Raw genomic sequence first — 13,908 nt, 5'->3', positions numbered from 1 at the left:
CCATATTCACACACTATTTCTATTTCACAGAGCCAGACATCAATTGCACCTTTTTCAAGAGGGAGCCCACAACCTCTCTCATTTTACCTCAGCCAAACTCACCCCCTTCGCCTCCACTTCCTCCCACCCCCTTAAACATACCTCCCTTCCCTCATCTCTCCTCTGCTTTCCTCTCCCGTCCTCTCCTTTCCCCTCCCCTCACCTCCTCTGTTAATGTGGAGGCCGCTTTCCTCCTTCTGCTCCTGGATGGCCTTGCTGAGCAGCATGGTTTCCTCGGCGTAGAAGCTATGGGAAGAAGCACGGCACGGCAAAGTCGTTATAGGTGAGCACCAGCTGGGCCTGGGCCGCCTACTGCACGGCCCTCAGTTTTTCCTGGGTGTGTCCGCTCGGCTCCGCCCCCTGGACTCAAGCCTCACTCAGCTCCACAGCCAGGACCAGGTCCTCAATGACAGAAGTGAAGTCTTTCAGCCTGCGGTACAGAATACCCCTATGGTGCAAAATACTACATATTAGTGGATAATAGACAGTATGGAGCATATCACAGCAACACAATGTAGATTATGTATCCTCATTTGTTTACTTTAAATTGGTAGACGAGAATCCGTCTGAAAACGTGTCAACATTATCAAGCTTGTAGCTTCTAAAAAGAACATTATGAACACCTGCTCTTTCCATGACCTAGACTGACCAGGTGAATCCAGGTGAAAGCTATGATCCCTTATTGATGTCACTTGATAAATCCACTTCAATTAGTGTAGGTGAAGGGGAGGAGACAGGTTAAAGAAGGATTGCTAAGCCTTGAGACAATTCAGACATGGATTGTGTATGTGTGCTATTCAGAGGGTGAATGGGCAAGACAAAATATTTAAGTGCCTTTGAATGAGGTATGGAAGTAGGTGGCTTTTCACACCCAATAGTTTCCCCATGTGTATCAAGAATGGTCCACCACCCAAAGGACATCCAGCCAACTTGACACAACTGTGGGAAGCATTGGAGTCAACATGGGCCAGCGTCCCTGTGGAACACTTTCGACACATTGTAGTCTATGCCCTGACGAATTGAGACTGTTTTGAGGGAAAAAGGGAGAAGGGAGGGGGGGGTTCAACTCAATATTATGATTGTGTTTTTAATGTTTTGTGCACTCAGTGTATATCTCTTCATTGGTAGAGGAGAATGGTCTGGTAAAATGGGATCAACCAGGCATGTATCAACTAAACCACAACATTCTTGCTTGCTGTATCAGAACCTTTACACGTACAGATAAATACTCTGTCAACAAGATCAAGATTCTAGCTTCTAACAAGAACCTTATGACCACCTGCTGTATCAGTACCCCCCTGTACATAGTCTCACTATTGTTATTTTACTGCTGCTCTTTAATTACTTGGTACTTTTATTTCTTTTTTATTAATTTTTTCATTTATTTATTAAACTGCATTGTTGGTTAGGGGCTTGTAAGTAAGCATTTCACTGTAAGGTTGTATTCGGCGCATGAGACTAATAAAATTTGATTTGATTTGAACACCTGAAGAGGTAGTGCTGCTCAAATGTATTTATAAAGCTCTTTTTTCCCAGATTTATTTATAAAGCTCTTTTAACGCCAGCAGATGTTACAACGTGCCTATACAGAAATCCAGCCTGAAACCCCAAGCAATGCAGATTTAAAGGCACAGTGGCAAGGAAAAACTCTCTAGAAAGGCAGATCTAGGAAGCAACCTTGAGAGGAACCAGGAATCAGTCCTCTTCTGGCTATGCCGGGTGGAGATTATAAGAGTGCATCACTATTAAGGCCAGATCGTTCTTCAGTCTCAGTGCAATGCTCCAGGGCCATGTTGATCTTGGACAGGGCCTCCGTGAGCTTCCCTGCCAGGGCCCTGCTGATGGCCTGCTGCCTGGCCCTCTCACAGGCCTCCTCTAGCCCAGCAGGGCACCTGCCTCTAGGCACGATGGACTGAGGACCCTGACCTCAGATCAGGGTAGCACAGTGTTACCTGTCTGGAGAAGAGTCCTGGTAATTGCCAGGGACCTTACGATATGATATTGTCACGATACTTAGTGCCAATAAGATATGTATTGCTATTTTCACGATTCTATATTTATTGCGATTCCATACTGACATTTTATTGCGATTTTATGTTCCAAACATATTGCTCACTAAATGTCTGCTGCAGAGAGACAAGAGAAAACAAGTTTTGATCAGTCAGAGAAATAAAAGTGCTGAAAACATGTTGGCTCACTATTTAAAAAGAAGATGGAGAACAAGCTATAGGATGAAAAATACTTACGTTTTGGAAGAGGCACAGCTGACTAGCGCTAGTTAACGCTACCTATGGTAGCAATTTTTGGGAGTCAAATATCTATATATCTTCCAAAAATAATATTGTGATATGTAACTGTATAGATTTTTTTCCCCCATCACTAATGAAGAATGGTCCTGTCATTCCATTAGAATGCATGTAAATTTGTTTTTTTTTAAATATTTTTTTATAGGTAGTCACTAGATGGTCCGAGAGGACAAAAGTGGAAATGATGTCACAAGTGTTGAACTAGTACATAAGCAATTTTTCCCAAAGGTTACAGCTCATAAGGTTAGTGGTTGAAATTACATTTGGTGCTAGAAATCGTCACACCTGCGTTCTTTATAGCATGGTATTGTCAGATATTGCCAAGCGTTAACACCAAGGAAACCGAGTGTGAGAGTGTCCTACTGACCTGGTTGAGCTGTTTGTGGAGACGTGCTCTGAGGGTGAGCAGATCTGCGGTCTCAGAGTCTACCTGTAGCCAGTTACTAAACAGCCTCAGACAGTCAGAATAGCGGCCCAGGGGCGTCAGACATGCCAGGCTACAACAGCAACAAAGAGAGACACTTCCGTGGTTCACACCCGTGAAACATTGTTTTAAATCTTAGGTGAATAGCACCATCTGTTGGCTGTGCAAGGAGTGTCTGTCTGTAGAGATGGCTGAGGTCAAAGGATTTCACATGCCCTCCTTAGGCAGATAACATTTGGATAAAACCAAAGAAAGTGTTTGTATATAGTGGAAACAGTAACAACTATATTAATTTTCATGAACATAGCTATGTGAATACCTCAAATTTCACACTGACCTCCTCATGTGATATGACAAGCAGCAAGGCCTTGGCAAACAACTCCAGAGCATCCAGGAACATCCCCTGTGGAGTGGACAAAACTCAATAGTATCTCCATTCTCTAAACAAGACAATTACAACAGTTTTCAGATGAGATATATAAAAAGGGTGCTATCAGATTTTTACAAAGTTTTTTCAAGTGAAAGCAAGAGGTATTTCAACAGTGCTGGGTGCGTGCTTGACTGTGTGTCTGAATGTTTTCCCAGACTGTTCTGTTCTAAGAAGATCACAGGCCAGAGGTTTGTGGAGGCTCCAGGAGGCATGCATGTCTGCAGCTGATGGCTGTAGACTGGAAGTCACACATCTGTAGATAATCCTCCACCTGGCTCACATACGTCAGAACACATGACAACTTCAGACAATTATTTTATACAAATCAGACTATATTTATGTGGTTCTATACCTGTTTCTGCTGAATATGTTTTTTATTTAACCAGGCAAGTCAGTTAGAACAAATTCTTATTTACAATGAGGCCAAACCCAGACGACAATAGGACAATTGTGCACCGCCCTACAGCACTCCCAATCACATCCAGTTGTGATACAGCCTGGAATTGAACCAGGGTGTCTGCAGTGACGCCTCTAGCATTGAGATGCCGTGCCACTCGGTAGCCCAACTATTGATGGCTTTGGCGAAGCAAGTCACAGACTGAAAATTGATATGGCTATTGGCATTGCCTCTTCTCCATAGCTGCAAATTGCTAAATCTAGGTGAATGCCTCTTAAGGTAAACTCAACTCATCTTCAGAAATCATAAATGTGATTAAAGTAGCTAAAATACATTAATGTCAAAGCTACAACAATCTATTGACATGTTAAACTCAATGTTCAATGGCAGCCTTTCAACTTAAGAAAATGCTTATTGGGTTTTTATGCCGTATTTCCAAAGGTATCTCACCTGCCTCCACTACTAAGGCACATACAGATGTTGATAATTAAAAAAAATTTTTTTATTTAACTAGGCAAATCGGTTAGTCTTATTTTACAACGACGGCCTAAATGCACCAATACACTTCCTTAAAGCTATATACTGGATTCTGTCCAGCCTCTGAAGCAAAGTCTTCCGCGCTGTTCCATAAACTCTACACCCGTAATCAAGTGTTGTCCTGATCAGAGCTCTATAAATATCCATCAACGATTGTCTATCAGCACCCCATTCACCAACTTCTTGTACTTTGTTTCAAAATATGATGACATTATCTTTATACGGAACACCCTGGGAACGGCTGCAACGTAACTTTTTTTAAACGGAACCGGAAATATGAATTTATAGCAAGAATGCGAATCAGCTGATTCTGTGAAAGTAAATGACCCAATTTGACAATAACCGTCCGGTCGGTCAGTTGACAAAAGTGAAACGGATATATTTTGCTTACAAAAATATTAATATTATTATGATTTTCATAAGTTCCTGAGAATGTTCTTGTTGAATTGAGGGTTTGTAGTCTCGCGTGCGGCGGTTTTCCCTTCGCGAAGTGTTTTTTGGCAAAGATTTTCGCTGGCTCTGCATGTCCAGCATCCCTGGCCTTTGTTGTTAAGTGACCGCAAACAACAGAACAAAACATGATGGAAATCCAAAATAATGAGTCGAGACGATTGCTTGATGGAGAAGAAGAGACAAGCGTAAGGTCGGAGCAGGACGAATATCTTGAGTAAGTTTGTGTTATGATTATGTCAAGAAAAGTTTTAACCCAGTGTCTTCGGTTACACTATACCACCCAGCACGATCAAATCAAACTTTATTTGTCACATGCGCCGAATAGAACAGGAGTAGACTATACCGGGAAATGCTTACTTACAAGCCCTTAGCCAATAACGCAGTTCAAGAAAGATTTAATAAAATATTTACGAAGTAAACTAAAGTAAACTAAAGTAAAAAAGTAACACAAATAAATAACAATAACGAGGCTAAATACAGGGGTCAATGTGCGGGAGTACGTTACATGTTAGTCGAGGTAATTTGTACATGTAGGTAGGGGTAAAGTGACTATGAATGGATAATAAATAGCGAGTAGCAGCAGTGTAAAAATAAATAGGTTGGGGGTTCAATGTAAATAGTCTGGGTGGCCATTTGATTAATTGTTCAGCAGTGTTATGGCATGGGGGTAGAAGCTGTTAAGGAGCCTTTTGGTTCTAGACTTGGCACTCTGGCACTGTGCGGTAGCAGAGAGAACAGTCTATGACTTGGGTGACTACTGTCCCTGGTTCGAATCCAGCTCTATCACATCCGGCCATGATTAGGAGTCCCATAGGGCGGCGCACAATTGGCCCAGCGTTGTCCTGGTTTAGCTGGGGTAGGCCATCATTGTAAATAAGAATTTGTTCTTAACTGACTTGCCTAGTTAAATAAAGGTTACACACACACACCACACTGACCAAGAAGTTACTTTGTTGGCATTTACGTATGTCCCCATTACCAGTAAAACATCATCAAAACCTATTTCTTTCACTTACTTGCTGTGCTTTCATTGTTCATTTGTTCAGTTGTTTCATTCTCAACCATGATTTCTAAGGAACGCCGTTTGGGTCTTTGTGTCAAAAAATATACTATTTGACGTGTCATGCAGTCCTCATGCCTCCTTGCAGCATGCACAGATGATCAGGGACCCTGGGCATCTTTTTTTTGTGTTTTTCAGAGTCAGTAGAAAGGCCTCTTTAGTGTCCTAAGTTTTCATAACTGTGACCATAATTGCCTACTGTCTGTAAGCTGTTAGTGTCTTAATGACTGTTGCACAGGTGCATGTTCATTAATTGTTTATGGTTCATTGAACAAGCATGGAAACAGTGTTTAAACCCTTTACAATGAAGATCTGTGAAGTTATTTGGATTTTTACGAATTATCTTTGAAAGACGGGGTCCTGAAAAGGGGACATTTATTTTTTTGCTGAGTGTGTGTTATATATGTGTGAAAACAATAGTGGTCCTAGAACAGAACACTGAAACTTACCATTGATTTGTCAGAGGACAAACCATCGACAGAGGTTAGCTGATGTCTTTCCAACAGATAAGATCTAAACCAGGCAAAAACTTGTCAGTGTAGACCAATTTAAGGTTTCCAATCTCTCCAAAACAATGTGGTGATCGATGGTGTCGAAAGCGACATTATGGTCTAGGAGCACGAGGACAGAAGCAGGGCCTTGGTCTTACGCCATTAAAATATAATTTACCGCCTTTACGGGTGCTGTTTCAGTACTATGAATAGGTCTAAAACCAGACTGGAGCGTTTTGTAAACTTGATTTGTCTTCAGGAAGGCAGTGAGTTGCTGAGCAACTGCTTTTTTTCCCAAAGATTTGAGAGGAATGGGAGATTTGATATAGGCCATTTTTATTTGTTATTTTATTTTTGGGTGGTCAAGGTTGGTCTTATTCAGGAGAGGCTTTATTACTGCCACTTTTAGTGAGTTTGGTACACATCCAGAGGATAGGGAGCTGTTTATTACACAGAGTTACACAAATTACGAGCATAAGAACATCAGAAGCCTTTTGAAATCGCCTATACTAATTTCTGGTGGAAAAATACATTGTTTTCACCTCCAACATTCCTGCTCTACAGCACCACAGGGTTTCATGTTTTTCAAGCGATAACATATGAAATTATCTGACGTTAATGACAATTTTTTTTAAATCTTGTAATTAAGTCAGTCATAAATATATCATTTTCAAGCACAAATTATCTTTCTTACATGATTCTGTATTTAGAAAGCAAGCGTATAACATCACAGGAAGGGTATAGCTGGCTCAAACTTGTGTGTGTGTGTGTGCGCGCGCGCGCTTAGATCAGGAGTGAGGGCTGGTTCGGGTGTGTCTCCCCCTCCCCTGTGCAACACCTTCTGTTTTCCCTCCTCTCCATCCCCTCCCTCGCTTTTCTCCTGTCATCTGCCTCATCCCTCTCTCCTGTGTCCACGCATCATAGTTCCCCTGGGAACCCTGTAAGGGAGACAGACGAGAGAGGTTAATGTTAGGAACAGTTCCAAGGGGCAAGTATTGAAATGAACATCATTCAAGAGGCTGCATAGAATTGGTGTGTGTCAGCTCCTTTTAAGATGTGGCATAATATTGTCACTTTGTGGTATGCAATTGTCATCATACTGGATCAATTATCTACTAGTGACACACTTTTTTTTTAAATTAAAAGTTTACCAGACATTTTCAATGTGGATTTCCTAGGAGTCATCAAAGTACACTTTAATAGAAGTACATAAAATAATGCTTAAGATAAAGAATGTGGGAATAGACCAAGTAAAATGTAGTTATTTAACACTTTAAAGAAATGTATGCAAAACTGAAATATACATTTGGTATGATTTTTGTGGAATATTTGAATGTGCGCTTCAAACTGTTTGCTTGGAATGATTTGTAGCGATCGTCTCCATCTGTGCATCCGACTCAGTTTCCCTACCAGAAAACAAGCGGCGCCGGTAAAGTCTTGTGTATTCGAGCACCCAAATTCAGGGGGATGGCTTAACTGCATTTTGCGAGTGTCTGCTTACTTGACAGCAGTAGCATACTGTAGTTTTTACTAAAAACATGGTCTAGTTTTGTTGGGTTGGTGAAGTCTTGCATGTAAATAGTGTTGTTACAATAAAGCTAATTTTTTAACCCCATCTTCTATATTTTCAACAGCAAGGTGAAGAATGGAAAGTTGTACCTTGCCACTTTTGCAGCAGTCCTTGGCCCCCTGAGTTTTGGGTTCGTGTTAGGGTACAGCTCCCCTGCCATCCCTGAACTAAGCACAATCACTGACCCAAGATTACAACTAGACAAAGAAGAGGCTTCCTGGTTTGGGGTAAGATAGCATTCTTGTCATGCCCCCCCCCCCTCCCCCCATAACCCAACCAGGATGAGTTTTTTTCCTGGTCAGGTCGGGGCCCTAATCATTCCTGAGTGGATTGAAGTGGACATTATCCATTTAATTGACTCTGTTCTGTTTTTCAGTCTATCGTCACGATAGGAGCTGCTATAGGGGGTCTACTCGGCGGTTGGATGGTGGACAAGATCGGGAGGAAGCTGAGTCTTATGTTCTGCTCCATACCTTATATCTTTGGTTTTACTATCATCATTGCTGCTCAGAATGTCTGGATGCTGTATCTTGGAAGGGTCCTCACAGGACTGGCAAGTGGGGTTACATCTCTAGTGGTCCCAGTAAGTACTATGGAATGTCTACTCTGATGCTATCTGCTTAAATTGACCAAGATGCATGACTGTATAAATGAATGCATGTATTCTAAATAGTTTATTTCCTCATATATTCCTATTGTACGTTGTACGTCTGTTTTATCGCTTCTAGCAATATGTCATGCTTCGTACTCTTCCTGTGTGAACATCATTTTTCTCTTCCTCTGTGCTCTAGCTGTACATCTCAGAGATGGCCCATGAGCGTGTCCGTGGGGCAATGGGCTCCTGTGTTCAACTCATGGTGGTCACAGGAATCATGGGAGTATATATAGCAGGTACGCACACCACAGATGTCCATTTGTTAGCAGCATTTTAATGTTATGATTTATTGGTTTGAATCTCATGAGAAATGTTATATGCCATTTGTATACTGTATCTGGTCAGCAGACAGGATTTGACAAGCATCTGACCATGTCATTAAGGGTTTGTCAGTGTTGTACAATTTTATGACAGAGGTTACAGCAGTAGTCATACGGGTAGAGGTAGTTGTAGAGGGCAATATTTTAATGATGTGGTGTTTTGTTCAAGGTACAAACCACCATCAAAGGCTATTCAGCTGCAATCGGTATTGTCATGTGATTATCATCGCCAGGCATGATCAAGATTCCAGCCTACTAACTGAGAATGCTCTCATTTATGCCGGCCTCACAAGCCACCGCTAAACCTAATCTAGTTACCGACATACCATGCGTGTTTCTCCATTTGCTTCCTCAATAGACAGTACCATTGCAGGAGCGGTTGGCTGTTTTGTGTCCATAGTCTCTAATATTTAGAGGCAAATGGTCTCTGGCTGAGGAATGTTGAAAGGAAGAAACGTTTCATTAACTAATTTCCTGTATATGCTCTTCTAAATATGAATTTCAATTTAATGAACCGGGGTGATGGATTTGCCTTGTACAAGCTATCCTGATCTAATTCGTGCTAGGCTAGTGATGGATACTAATAATCAACATTCTACATTTTCATTGTTCATGTTCTGGAGTTACCTTGTAAAAAAAAAATAAAAAAAAACATAAAATTACGTAATATCAACAACACAGCTGTGGAATCCCGAACTTATTAGTTTATTTTCACACGGAATGACTCTACTAGGGTCATCACACTACTGCCTTCTCACATTCCATACTCTACTGTCTCTCTGCCTCCAGTGACTCGCTCCAGCAGGTTCATGCTCTACAACATCTGTAGAGTAGGACCCTACCTCACACAGGAAGTGGCGCAGGTCCTAGTCCAGGCACTTGTCATCTCACGTCTGGACTACTGCAACTCTCTGTTGGCTGGGTGCCATCAAACCCCTGCTATTTATCCAGAACGCTGCAGCCTGCCTGGCGTTCAACCTTCCCATGTCACCCCGCTCCTCCGTATGCTCCACTGGCTTCCAGTCGAAGCTCACATCCACTACAAGACCATGGTACTTGACTACGGAGCAGCAAGAGGAACTGCCCCTCCCTACCTTCAAGCTATCCTCAATCCCTACACCCCAACCCGAGCACTTCGTTTTTCCACCTCTGGTCTCATGGCCCTCCCACCCCCTATGGGAGGGCAGCTCCCAGTCAGCCCGGTCTTCTCTGTCATGCCACAACATACCACAATGTTGGAACCAGCTTCCCCCTGAAGCTAGGACAGCAGAGTCCCTGCCCATCTTCCCAAAAACATCTGAAACCCTACCTCTTCAAAGAGTATCTTAAATAATCACAACCATCACCCTCCCCCTCGCACCCCCTACTCACCCCACCTTTCATGAACTAACACTCGCACTTGACTTCCCCCCCTTTACTAGCGCTGACTTTGCTGATAGCTACTTTATTGAGAAAAATGTACTTCCTGTGACTGAGATATGTGTTTGTCCCACCTACATGTACATCTTAAGATGAATGCACTTAACTGTAAGTCGCTCTGGATAATGGCGTCTGCTAAATGACTTAAATGTAGATGCTTCCCAGGGCTGTCACTGGACTGGCGCTGGCTAGCGATCTGCTGCTCCATCCCTCCCACCCTGATGATGGTGTTCATGTGTTTCATGCCTGAGACGCCCAGGTTCCTGCTCTCTCAGGGTAAACGGAGGGAAGCTGAGGAGGCACTGCAATTTCTGAGGGGGCCAGACGCCCCTGCAGAGTGGGAGTGTGCCCGCATCGAGGATGCTTCTGACGACCAGGTGAGCTTTGCGTATTCCCTTGTAATCTTGAAGTATCAGACTTGCTTTAAGAAAGGCATTATGCCATTTCACAATGTGTGCGACAAAGGTATTGATTGTAGAATAATATTCAGCTAGGGAGAGAGAGTCACACCGCTGTGTTACAATTTTTATCGCGGTACCTCTCTTCACTTGCATGGTTATGTGTCTGAGTAAGTATATTTAGGTCAGCCCCACTACTGTGGGGAACCAGAGCAGAGAGAAACTTGACAGCTGAGAAACGGTTGTCCTCTACGTTGTGAATTTAGTCTGAGGAGAATCTGGAACAAAGAAGCATGCTAACACATCTGACCCATGTTAATTGGCATTAGAGGGTGTGATGACTGTGTGCTTTGTGTTAAACCAGGGAGGTAGTTTTGGGATGGCTGATCTTAAGGATCCTGGAGTATACAAGCCCCTTGGAGTGGGCATCATGTTGATGCTCTTCCAGCAGCTCACCGGTATCAACGCCATCATGTTCTATGCTGAGACTATCTTTGAGAAGGCCCATTTTAAGGTAAGAATTGTTCAGTGTTATCTGTATTTTGGCAGCTGGACCGACCAATGCTTTATTTGTATTTATTTATTGTAATTGTACTATTCATAAGCTGTAAACTGATTATCTAAGTACTATAGATACTATGAATATTGACATATCAGTGCGGTTATATGTAATAAAATAACAGGTGATTATTTGTTTTTCAGAACAGCAATGTTGCTACGGTAGTAGTAGCAGCAACCCAGGTAGTATTCACTGCAGTAGCAGCATTGGTCATGGACCGCGCTGGAAGGAAGCTTCTCCTCATCCTCTCTGGTGTGTGTCTGTCTCTGTCTGCGTGTTATCAGTTACTTATCTTTCTCCTCCACTGATTTTATAATGCATCAATAGAGTCCTTTGTAGCAATCGCTCTCCAAAATTGTGGGGCGGAAATAAGGCACTGTCAAGCTTGACATCAAATTACCACATCCATCACCCAAACTGGGCCCCAACTACCTGAAAATCCATGTTCAATTGTGAAAAGAAATGTCCCTCTCTCTCTCTTCCTCCCTCTCTTTCTCTATTAAGGAGTGTTTATGTGTCTAAGCACTGCTGCCTTTGGTGTCTACTTCAAGTTGTCCAGTGAAACCCATGGTAACTCCTCAGGACTCTCTCTAGTAGAGAGTCCCCTTGCCCAGAACCCTGCGGCTGATCTGTCATGGCTCGCACTGTCCAGCATGGGCTTCTTCATCACAGGTAAACCCCACTCTTAAATTGTGACTATTGGGGCCCAGCAAACTATCCTGGCTAGATAAAAACAATCAATTGTCTGCATTGCCTAGTAATGTTTATTTTAGAGTATAGTTGGTTTAGTCACCTGTAAATTCTTCCATGTGTTTTGAACTTACTATCAGCCATACATTTTAAGTTCAGATCTGACATTTAGCTTAGTGTGAAACTTATTCTAATCGTCATACCTTGTGGTCAATTCAGGGTTCTCTCTTGGTTGGGGTCCCATCCCCTGGCTGGTGATGTCAGAGATCTTTCCCACGCGAGTAAAGGGGTTTGCCAGCTCTGTTTGTGTCCTCACCAACTGGGGCTCTGCCTTCGTCATCACCAAGACCTTCCAGAACCTGATGGTGAGCTGCTGTTGATTTTGGGCATCCTATATGACAGATGTGGGGGATAAAGAGATGTTGAGCGGGCCGATAAAGAGGGTTTGTGAGGAAGCCATTTAGCAGTTGTGGTTTTACTGGTTCGCATTTTCTTAGCCAAGCAGAGACACAAATGTCTATATGCGAACTTTAACAAAAAATGTATTACAGATATACAAACATTGCTGTGTATACAGATAGACACTTAATGCGCTGAACAAAGAAGTTTACTCTGCAGTTCATGTGTAGTGTCAGTACATTTTTAGAGGATCAGCTCAGAGGTCTATAAGGTAATGCTGGTAACTGTAAGGATGTATTTGGGTATTGTAATAACAATCCATGAAAATGTATTTCAGGATCTCCTAACCAGTGCTGGAACCTTCTGGCTGTTCTCTGGGTGTTGTGCGCTCAACATAGTCTTCACCATCATCTTTGTCCCGGAGACCAAAGGCAAGACTCTGGAGCAGATCCAGGCACGTTTCAAAGGGACTCCAGAACAATTAAGCTACAATAGACCAACTTAACATCAATGCCAAATATAACCTCAGCAAGGACAGTACAGTTTGGAGGGTCTCATGATACCTTGTGATTGATAGTTCTCTGGATGGTCCTTTAAGATGGGATAATCTATCGCTTTCTCTTACTTGAAAAAGTATAATGGTTGTGGCTGAGTATTATGCTCTACTCTGACTTAGTAGCGGGTCCTGGAGTCTGGGCTTTTGGCCTGTTGGGCATCCTGAATGAATGCTGGACCTCTTAAGCGAGCTTTTAATGGTACTTTTACTATTTCTTTTCACTGGAGTAATTAAATTCACACATTCAAGAAAATATTTATGAACCCAAGATATTTGTACATTTTACTTATTGATAATAATAACAACGATTACACAAACATAATGAAACACACTTTTTGTATGTATTATTTTTTCCAGTACACAAACGTTTATTGCATTATTCAAATGTGAGAACACAAATGTTTTAGCTCGTAATGATAATTGAATAGTTCCAAAAATAATATTTTGTTGTTGGCTGATGTAATGTTCTGTTTATACCATGTGGGTATACTATGGGTTACTGATGCACTTGTAATACAGGTAAAGCTGTTAAAAACTAATGCACTGAGCACATCTACACAACACTGACACTTTCTATACAAGTGAACCTTTGAACATAAAGAACCAGGAGAAGCAGGAACTGTGCTATGGTTTTAAATGTTGTTTCTGTACATTTGTAAGTGTGCACTAATTTCCTCTTGGAATTATAATTTTTCATGTCTTTTCAAATAACTATGTTAATACTCTTTTTCCACCTTTCTAAAAAAAAGTATGTAATTCATGTGATTTTGTTAAGAATGGTTGTGTGAATACAATTTAAAGTATCAATGCACACTGTAATTTAATTGACAGTTCCAAAACATTGGAACTCAAAGTGCTACACTTGTGAATGGTATAATATCGTGTTAATAAAAGAGATTTGTCTATCATAGAAGCACCTTCATTTTTTCCTTACGTATTCTATTTGGTTTTTTTCCCCTGAATGGTTCTAGGGGTTATGGTGTTGTTCAGTGGGCACTCTTAACTACAAGATTTTACGGAGTTACTGTTCATTTAAGGAAATCAGTCAACTAAAAATGGTTTATTTAACCTTTATTTTAATAGGGCAGACACATTAAGACCTAGGTCTCTTTTACAAATGTGCCCTGTATATACTACATAAATATACACATGATACCCAATATACACTGACAAAAATATAAACACAACATGTAAACTGTTGGTTT

At 41.7% G+C, this 13,908-nt stretch overlaps 2 protein-coding genes across 11 annotated transcripts in view; one reads left to right on the top strand and one right to left on the bottom strand.

The window, feature by feature from the left end:
• The window catches only part of LOC110535833 (ADAMTS-like 2), a 50,716-nt gene extending 46,305 nt beyond the window's left edge, over positions 1-4,411 (bottom strand). For 2 of the 8 annotated variants that reach the window (XR_016484533.1, XR_016484532.1), the window contains exons 1-4: positions 4,047-4,403; positions 3,089-3,470; positions 2,713-2,842; positions 203-487 (exon numbers count right to left, since the gene is read on the bottom strand). The gene's annotated coding sequence lies outside the window, so the exon portion shown is untranslated. Of the gene's footprint in view, positions 1-202; positions 488-2,712; positions 2,843-3,088; positions 3,471-4,046 lie in introns of all 8 variants that reach the window. The other 6 variants (XM_090190385.1, XM_090190386.1, XR_016484529.1 and 3 more) reach the window with 5 other exon arrangements.
• LOC110535834 (solute carrier family 2, facilitated glucose transporter member 8) lies at positions 4,207-13,613 on the top strand. 3 transcript variants are annotated; one of them, XM_090190388.1, is made up of 11 exons: positions 4,394-4,800; positions 7,772-7,934; positions 8,084-8,290; positions 8,499-8,598; positions 9,472-9,734; positions 10,267-10,478; positions 10,864-11,013; positions 11,202-11,310; positions 11,563-11,730; positions 11,968-12,113; positions 12,485-13,613. In XM_090190388.1, the coding sequence occupies exons 6-11, from the start codon at positions 10,323-10,325 to the stop codon at positions 12,650-12,652; spliced, it is 897 nt and encodes a 298-aa protein (XP_090046514.1). In that variant the 5' UTR covers positions 4,394-4,800; positions 7,772-7,934; positions 8,084-8,290; positions 8,499-8,598; positions 9,472-9,734; positions 10,267-10,322; the 3' UTR covers positions 12,653-13,613. The 3 variants fall into 3 exon arrangements, with proteins under 3 accessions (XP_021476827.1, XP_090046514.1, XP_090046513.1); XM_021621152.3 differs by lacking the exon at positions 9,472-9,734 and having other exon boundaries at positions 4,207-4,800; XM_090190387.1 differs by lacking the exons at positions 10,267-10,478; positions 10,864-11,013; positions 11,202-11,310; ... (1 more) ...; positions 11,968-12,113; positions 12,485-13,613 and having other exon boundaries at positions 4,398-4,800; positions 9,472-10,082.
• Positions 13,614-13,908: the final 295 nt, after the last annotated feature.

Source organism: Oncorhynchus mykiss, chromosome 11 (assembly GCF_057628025.1).
Source record: "Oncorhynchus mykiss isolate SJ-2025 chromosome 11, ASM5762802v1, whole genome shotgun sequence".
Lineage (NCBI taxonomy): Eukaryota > Metazoa > Chordata > Actinopteri > Salmoniformes > Salmonidae > Oncorhynchus > Oncorhynchus mykiss.
This window is presented reverse-complemented; position numbering and strand designations above follow the sequence as displayed.